This window comes from Papaver somniferum, chromosome 5, assembly GCF_003573695.1.
Source record: "Papaver somniferum cultivar HN1 chromosome 5, ASM357369v1, whole genome shotgun sequence".
Lineage (NCBI taxonomy): Eukaryota > Viridiplantae > Streptophyta > Magnoliopsida > Ranunculales > Papaveraceae > Papaver > Papaver somniferum.
Window position 1 is genome coordinate 208,679,035 of NC_039362.1, and position 9,790 is coordinate 208,688,824.

A 9,790-nucleotide genomic window follows, 5' to 3' on the forward strand; every position below is an offset into this window, starting at 1 on the left:
GATACAAAAACAACAGGATCAAGGAGCTTAAGGAATCACCCTCGCGCTGCAAAGCTAGAACCTGAAGGGAAATTGGATACACAGTCACAAAAGTAAGGTTTCCACAAAAAGTTGTCAAAACATTCTCAAGAGTCAAGACAGCCCCTACCTCCCAATTGCAAGAGCAGCATCAGTGGAACAAGCTTCTGCAAAGCCATTATCTGCTTGCAGAAGCAACTGCCATATCAGTCTCCAACAGAAAGCCTTCACCCCAGATGAGCCTTGGCAGATTGGTGCAAGCAAAATCTGCAGCATGTCATGACCATCAAAACTTGATCAAACCACACTTCTGATTCTTAACAGCATCAACCAGATTACCCCTATTGTCTTCAACAACAATAAACATTCAGACCTTTCGAACCAACAATATGAAAATAAAATCACAGATGAATAGAGACATTGATTGGAATAAAGAGTAAGACATTCTGAGAACACACAAGTAGCAATCAAAAGAACATAATATTTATTATTATTACAAATCCGAAGAGAGTTTATATCCACAACTATTTGCAATTTTACAGAGATGGCATTGCAGCACATCACATTCACTAAGAAATTTTCAAAAATTTGAAGAATTCAGATGGGGGGCTGCTGGAACGGAAAGATCCTCCAACTGCTGAAATTATGTCGTCCCGAATTTCAAGATAGCTCTCAAAACGAGGAGTTTTGAGCTTCGATAACGGTATATAGCAAGAGACACCAATCTGTGGGGAAAGAAAATACATCAGTGAATTGGAAACAGAATTACAAAGAAAACTCAAAAGGCCAAGAAAGCTAGAAAGAAAACCCAAAAAATAGCCTCAAAAGCAAAGCTAGCCCAAGACAGGTCAATGAACTCAGTTTAAGCTGCCACTATATCTTTCAAAGCATCAACAACCTTACTATCGAAAACCAACAACCTACTCCTCGGCCTCTTTTAGCTTTGCAGAGAAATTACCAAATACACTCCAAATCCACTCCTTCGAAAATTACATTAACCATTTCAATATGGCACAACAAAACAGGAACACCATTTAGCCCAAAACACCAACAAACAACAACCACCTTCATGAACTAAAGTTTACTTACAAGCCTCATTTGCAGTCTCATAGAAAACGTAAGAAATTCAAACTGAGGTTTTCAATAAAACCAAGATTTACACTACATCCATGAATACAGAATGGAAAACCGTAAAACAACAAAGAAAAAAAAAACATAATTGCTCACCTTCTTCTCAGTAAGTAATGATACTGATAGGTCTTGTACATACTCCTCCTTGCTGATTATATCCTTAATCTTTTGTTTGATCTCCTTTAACGGTGAATTCTTGTCAATTTCAAAATCAACATAAATCCGATAAAACTTCAGAGCACCATCCACTCGAGTAAGATTACAAACTGTTTTAATGTCCCCATTGAAATGCTTAATCTTGTACCATCCTCCACCAGACTGCAACTGAACATTTGTATTAAAGACCCCAATGCTATGAACATAACCGATAGTGACCACACCATTGATTGGCAACTCAATAAGATCACCTCCTTTATACACAACAGCAAGAGAGTACAGAGCTGATACAACAGAAAAAACCTAAAGAAAAAACACATTCATAATCAACACATAAAAAAAAATCATGAGTGAAATAGATGAAAGAAACATGTGTAAACTTTACCGGTCCAAACACTCCAATAACAGTGCTGGCTGCTTTGAAGAATTCCATTTGGTTGCTCCAGATAGTACTGGTTGAGCTGAAGATTTCCCCTTGCTTGCTCAAGACACTAGTCAATGGTTTCAAAATTTGACTCTCACATCTCAAAGAAATAGGTCTGTATGTTCTAGAAAGAGAAGGTTTGAATGTTGTTGAAGAGATTAAAATTTTAGGTAGTTGTCTTGGTTGAAGTTGAAGGAGTGGTTGTTTGCAATCAGTAAGCATCTGATATTAAATCAATCAATCCATTCATACAAGATGTAAAGGGTGAAGTTAGAACACACAGTTAAACCCTAAAAAGAAAAAAGAAAAATTCAAGAATCTAACTTTGAGATATAATCTACAAATATCAAACCCTAGAACATAAAGAAAATCGATAAATACCTAAAAAGAAAGCAGAATAAACTTCAAGATTTCAAAAAAATAAAAAAAACTAAATAAATCAACATACCGATTAAGAAAGAAAAAAGATCAAGAATCCAGACAGAACAATTGTCATCTACAAAATGTAGATCAAAAAAACCCTAACAAAATCGATGAATACCTAAAAAGGAAGAAGAATAACATCAAGATTTCAAAACAAATCAATTAAAAGCCCTAGATCAACACTAATTAAACCCTAAAATGAAAATAACATAGAATTAAAGAAAAGATTAAGATTATCAAAAATAATAAAGAACTCACTTTGATCTCCATTAGAGAAGGGAGATGATTTTCAGAGGATGGTGAGTGGAATTAACAGAATTAAGTGGGAGTGAAATGGGGGCGGAGAGAGAAAAAGATAGACGAGTATAATCTCCCAAAGATAGAGGAGTATCATCCTTTTATAAGAATCCCAACAATTCTGGTTACGGGAATCAAAGAAGAGGCTTCAGAGAGCCAAGGATTTTGTTTAATCCCAAGCCTTGTCATCATAAGCGGTGACCCAAAATCAAAAACACAAAACATGATGAAGCAAAAAAATTTATAGGTGTGGTGGGTTTAGTGGTGTAAATGAGAAATCTCAAAGTTTTAGTGACTGAGGGGAAGAAGAACATCTGGGAACGATGAACATTTTGATTTGGGTTTAAAAGAAGAGATGAGCGAGAATTATATGTAGAGGACAAAACTAATCAACGGTAGAGATTTTATTTGGCAGTCTATATTTGTCTCCCGAGGATTAGATTGGACAGCTGAAATCAGTTGACTTATAGTCTTCCTTAAATTTCTAACGATTTTGTTCACCCCACTGAAACGACTTTTTCAACCCCTTTCTCACTCCCGCTTCTCTCCCCATTCAAGATAGGTTTTGGAGCCCGGTGGTTTGGGATTCAAGTGTACACCCTTGTATTGGGTCGGCTCCCTCTTAAATCATGTTTTGGAAAATGATTATCTGAGTTTGTGAAGTTTGTAATCTCATTTCCGGGTTGGGATTCAAGTGCACACCATTGTATTGGATTATCTCAGTCTTAAATCATTGGTGAAGTTTGTAATCTCATTTCCTTGTTGGATGGAGTTTACAACCGAACATGAGCCCATTCTTTGAAATAGGGCATTGCTCAAACATTTTTAAAAATTTAATCATAGATTTTTATGATATATGTCTAAAAGTTTTTTTTCAACCTTTAAAGTCAAAAAGTAAGAAGACAATTTACGTCTGAATGATTTTTAAAAGCGAAAATATCAACAATTTGTGAAGTTTTTAATTTCGACTTCTGCTTTTGATATTCAAATGCGCTTAGATCCTTTATCTAGTCTATTAAAAGGTTGGTAACGATAGACATGGGACACTCCATAAAATAAAAGGAAAAATTTATGTTGATGGTTGCTTATTATGTTGTAAGAATGGTGAATCGGTCAATCACTTGCTTTTTCACTGTCATTTTGGCTCGCAAGTACGGAAGTATTTAAAAGCATATTACCCAATGTCTAATTGCATCAACATCATTATCAACAGTTGGACCTTCAAGATAATTCATCTGATTGGGAATAAGTTGTCAGGGTTACTACCTGCCACAATCTGTCGCACTGTATGTAAGCGTAAAAACTTCATCATTTTCGAAGGCGCCATAGCAGATGTTACGAAAATTATTATTGCTAAGTCAAGTACCATGTGTATTATTGGAATAGAAATGCAACGAAAATGAAAGGTATTCACTTAAGTCATGTGATAGCTTGGTGGGATATTTTTTTGCAACTTAGTTCACTTCTTCTTGTTCTTTCGGTATTGTATTGGTTCGACTTATTTTTATTTCTTTTAAGACGTCTAATCGTTTATTCTTTAAGTTCCGCTTTCGTTTACTTTGGGTAAGATCGTTGGCCCAATCAAAAAGATAAATAAAAAGAAGTCAAGAATCAGTAAAATATATTTGAGATATATTTTTCAGAAATTATAAAGAACTTCCCAAATGGTAGAATTCTCCTTAGTAAATCTTCGTAACACTTCATAAGAAGAGCATCATTTATGATGTTAGCTTCTTGACTCCAAGGCCACCATGTTTCGTTTTCTGATGACATAAAATAACTCATTTAACCAAGTGCAGTTTTCTACCATTCCAACTCGACCACGAAAATGGTCATCTCGAAAAGAGCCATGAAATAAATCGGCAAGTTGGGGATAACACTGCTTATTAAGGTGATCTTTCCGGCCCTTGAAAGGTAATGTACTTATGCCAACCAGACGGTCTCTTAGTGATTCTTTCAATTGTGAAACTCCATTTTAAAATTCCTTTATACTTGTCCACCAAAGGAAATCCCAGAATACCTCTTATATTTTCATTATTATGGTCTTAGATACATGCCAATCATTTGAAAGAAATTTGCTTCGGGGATATTTTTCTCGTCGATATAAATAACCAATTTAATAAGGAAGGTTTTTTTTTCTTTATCAAAATTAAAGGAGATTTATTCAAGCAAATCACTTATATACATCAATAAATTAAATTGTAAAAGATCATAAAAACCTGAAAATACAAATCTAAAAAATAAAAAACTTAAAATAAATCATGAATTACATGAATAATGATTGCAAACGCAAGGTCATCAACACAGTATTTGTAATCAGAATAAAATATTTTAATATGCAACAATGTAGTTGTACTCGTATACCAAATATTATGATATTTGGAAAATTATTTGTACTTTTATAAGACGGGCAAGAAGAGAACGGTGATGAAATCCGAACCCTTATCTTGTATGGTCAGTCCTTTCCCTTTACTAGGAAATTAAAGCAGCCGTTTTCAAGTCCTCAACATATATGCAAACAAAGGAATGCAGTAACTCGCTGACAGGGGATTCGCGAGTGTTTCGACAATTTTACCTCCCGTTCCAAACGGGGGATGAACCGCTGAAGTCGACTCGGGCCACAACTCCAATGTCGTGTACGAACCCGAGGGGCCGAGGTGATATCGTAATCACCATCCTTCTCTGCAAACAGTTTAATATTTAATACTACCCTTCTGTAGGGTTTAAAGATAAAGTAATGTCCAAGTCCAAAGTCCAAAAGAAAAGGAAAGTCTAGAAAAAAAAATGTCTCTTTTTTTCTCTCTTTTTTAATAAAAACAAAAAAAAAATCTTCTTTCGCTCCTTTCGCTTTCTTCTACTCCAAGTCTTTAAGTATTCACCAAAGCTTTGGCAAAATTTTCTTTCGCTCCAAATTCCAAAATCTGTAAGGAAAAGACAAAAACCCAAAAACGTAAAGAAGAGCAAATAAAATAAAAACCTAAAAAAAAATCTAAAAACTCTAGCCTAAAGACAAGTCCGCATCGGCGGCGCCAAAAATTGATGTGACTCAATAATTTTGTAGTAAAAAGGTTCGTTGAGACTTGTGAAAGAAAAAAAATTTAGACTTAAGAATTAAAGAAAACTTAACTCAAAATTTGATTTCAAGATATGAGAAAATAACCAAGACACTGATTCCACTATTACACATGAATCAATGATGGTAAATAACCCAAAAGTCTAATTATCCTTAAGTCCCTTATTTTCTTAACTCACAAATAATCAGGCAAATTCTAAAAAAATTAATTGTATCCCCTAAGCATAGATTATCTAATCAAAGCATAACCTATCTAATTGAATCACAACCAATGTAGTTAATATCGGATACGGTTCATCTCGGCCGGGACCGATACACTGGTACGATTTTATATCGGGGATATTATCGTTGAAATATCGGTTCTAGATTTAGAGACTATAATTTTATATTAAACATTTATCCACACATTTTCGGATAAGATATAATAGATAACATCAATTTTATCAAAAAAACAAAAGAGTAACTTTAGTAGACTTGCTTCGAGAGCTACATGCACCTCTACTACCACCTGGAAGACTTTCTTCGCCAAAATTACCCTTAAACTTTATAAAAAACGACCAATACCGTCTCATATCAGGAAATGTAGGAAAATTTCGTATCGACCGATACGGCCGATATTTGACCGAAACGGCCGATATTTGACCGATACGGCCGATATTATCGGGCGAATATCGTATCCCCGATATCCTTCTTATCGTATCGTTCTGGGCCGATATCCGAAATATCCCCGATATATCGGCCGATACGGCCGATATTGACTACATTGATCACAACTAATGAAGAAAATTATTCAAACAATTAAAAACTCTGTAAAAGCAGTGATTGAGCGAATTATAATTAAATATTAGAGAAAATATAATAGTTACCAAATTATTCATGCGTAAATAGCTTCCTCATTGCTCCAAGGATTGGGTTTAGCTCCTCATTATTACAAAGAAAACTAAATAGAAGAAATAAAAGAAAGTTGTGAAACTAGATACCGGCTCACCCGCCCTCTTTTGGTTGTGCTCTCTTGCTCTCTATTTATACACACAAACCCATTAATCAAATATATTCTTCCATAACTCCAAACTCTTCTTCTTTTTAATTAAAAATATCTTCAAGAATTTTTCTTCTTCTTTATATTCTCTAAATTTCTTTATTATACCCAAATCTTCTTTAATTCGCAGAATCAAATCCAAGAGAAAATCCTCTAAGATATTTTTCATGTTTAATAGAAGATAACTTCCTTTTTTTCAAAACTCCGGTAATTAATTCTCATAGATTTCCTGTTTATAAGGAAGAAGATATTTTTTTCTTAAAAATTGTAAATCATTTACTGTTGAAACCCAAATTTCTCGCCAATATAATGTTTGAAAATGAAGAAGAAGGTGGTGCCCCTATCCAAAGTGCAGGTGCCTTTATTAATTTTCTCAGAGAGGTGGAAGCATCACTATTCGAGCAACTTTTTCCACACAAGTGTATTTCTCCAAGAACACCTACACAAACATAAAAACACCATAATAAGTACAAAATCAAGCACTAGCAATATAGACACTTAGGAAAACTTAGACACATAAATGCGTCTATCAATTATCTCCGTCTTAAATCATTTGTAAAGTTTGTAATCTCATTTCCTTGTTGGATGGAGTTTACAACCGAACATGAGACGATTCTTTGAAGTAGGGCATTGTTGAAACATTTTTGAAAATTTAATCATAGATTTTTATGATATATGTCTAAAAGTTGTTTTTCGACCTTTAAAGTCAAAAAGTAAGAAGACAATTTACGTCTGAACGATTTTTAAAAGCAAAAATATCAACAATTTGTGAAGTTTTTAATTTCGACTTCTGCTTCTGATATTCAAATGCGCTTAGATTCTTTATCTAGTCTATTAAAAGGTTGGTAACGATAGACATGGGACACTCCATAAAATAAAAGGAAAAATTTATGTTGATGGTTGCTTATTATGTTGTAAGAATGGTGAATCGGTCAATCACTTGCTTTTTCACTATCATTTTGGCTCGCAAGTACGGAAGTTTTTAAAAGCTTATTACCCAATGTCTAATTGCATTAACATCATTATCAACAGTTGGACCTTCAAGATAATTCATCTAATTGGGAATAAGTTGTGAGGGTTGCTACCTGACACAATCTGTCGCACTGTATGTAAGCGTAAAAACTTCATCATTTTCGAAGGCGCCATAGAAGATGTTACGAAAATTATTATTGCTAAGTCAAGTACCATGTGTATTATTGGAATAGAAATGCAACGGAAATGAAAGGTATTCACTTAAGTTATGTGATAGATTGGTGGGACATTTGTTTGCAACTTAGTTCACTTCTTCTTGTTTTTCGGTATTGTATTGGTTTGACTTATTTTTATTTATTTTAAGAGGTATAATCGTTTATTCTTTGAGTTCCGCTTTCGTTTACTTTGGGTAAGATCGTTGGCCCAATCAAAAAGATAAATAAAAAGAAGCCAAGAATCAGTAAAATATATTTGAGCTATATTTTTCAGAAATTATAAAGAACTTCCTAAATGGTAGAATTCTCCTTGGAAAATCTTCGTAACACTTCACAAGAAGAGCATCATTTATGATGTTATCTTCTTGACTCCAAGGCCACCATGTTTCCTTTTCTAATGACATAAAATAACTCATTTAACCAAGTGCAGTTTTCTGCCCATCTGTTTACCATTCCAACTCGACCACGAAAATGGTCATCTCGAAGAGAGCCATGAAATAAATCGGCAAGTTGGGGATAACACTGCTTATTAGGTGATATTTCCGGCCCTTGAAAGGGAATGTACTTATGCCAACCAGACGGTCTCTTAGTGTTCTTTCAATTGTGAAACTCCATTTTAAAATTCCTTTATACTTGTCCACCAAAGGAAATCCCAGAATACCTCTTATATTTCCATCATTATCGTCTTAGATACATGCCAATCATTTGAAAAAAATTTGCTTCGGGGATATTTTTCTCGTGGATATAAATAACCAATTTAATAAGGAAGGTTTTTTTTTCTTTATCAAAATTAAAGGAGATTTATTCATGCAAATCATTTATATACATCAGTAAATTAAATTGTAAAAGATCATAAAAACCTGAAAATACAAATCTAAAAAATAAAAAACTTAAAATAAATCATGAATTACATGAATAACGATTGCAAACTCAAGGTCATCAACGCAGTATTTGTAATCAGAATAAAATATTTTAATATGCAACGATGTAATTGTACTCGTATCCCAAATATTATGATATTTGGAAAATTATTTGTACTTTTATACAATATTTTGATGTTTGACGAGATATTTGTACGTTGATATGTCACTTCTAGTGACGACGATGATTTTACATGGTGTGAAAAGCCAAATTAGCCCTCAGTTCATCGGATAACACTAGTCTATTATTCTATAAGTTCATGCCAACGAAAGTGCCATTATTTACGAGTATGTCACCACTATACTTCCTTGGATCTCAGATGCAAGTGCTCAATCTCCTAACTCAACTATTCAACAAATATATAAGATTCAAAGACAGTATTGGTGTCATAATTACACCAACCATAAATCCCATCATTTTATTTCGTTTGACACAAATTGTTCTTACCTAAAAGGCTTAGTGATATGGGTCTTAAGCAGTTACACAACTACATCTGAGTTTTTATGGCTAAACTTGCTTAGAATTTAAATCATAATCAAGATGTTTTGTCGAAAAAAGTTTCAAATGGTAAATACTTACCTTACTATGATTTACTCATCCTCCACTAGACAATACAAATTATGTTGGATGTGGGAAAGCATAAGTTATGGTCTTGAAATTATTCTTAAACATGTTAAGTAGAGAGTATGAAACTGAATTCGGATATAAATCTGGACTTTTAAATAGATTCCCTTATGACATTTCCATTACAAGACTGAAATGTTCTTCTTCTTAGTGATTATCAATCAGTGGATCAATTGGTTGATTCTGATCAGCTCAATCAAATATTTTTCTGTTACTACTGCTTTTGACTTCAAATTAGGTAAATTTTATCCTTAGTATACCTCTGTAAACTAGATCAACCAGATAATCTTATTTGGCCTTTTAATGCTGGCGGCATACTCACCACTTCATCCACTTATAAAATTCTTTCCGAACAACATCTTCCCAACAACTCTGCACTTCATTTATCTCCTCAGTTTTGGTTAAGATTTTGGAGGTTCAAAATACCTTAAAAACTTCAGTTTTTCATGAAGAACCTTCGTAATGTTATTCATGTTAGAGCAAGAATATTTCATTAT

The 9,790-nt window shown here is 33.7% G+C and overlaps 1 protein-coding gene across 1 annotated transcript; it reads right to left on the reverse strand.

The window, feature by feature from the left end:
- Positions 1–479: 479 nt before the first annotated feature.
- LOC113284472 lies at positions 480–2,770 on the reverse strand. Its single transcript, XM_026533933.1, has 4 exons — positions 2,411–2,770; positions 1,691–1,951; positions 1,246–1,608; positions 480–743 (listed from the first exon to the last, which is right to left on the reverse strand). Exons 1-4 carry the CDS (start codon positions 2,420–2,422, stop codon positions 588–590), a joined length of 792 nt encoding a protein of 263 aa, XP_026389718.1. The 5' UTR covers positions 2,423–2,770; the 3' UTR covers positions 480–587.
- Positions 2,771–9,790: the final 7,020 nt, after the last annotated feature.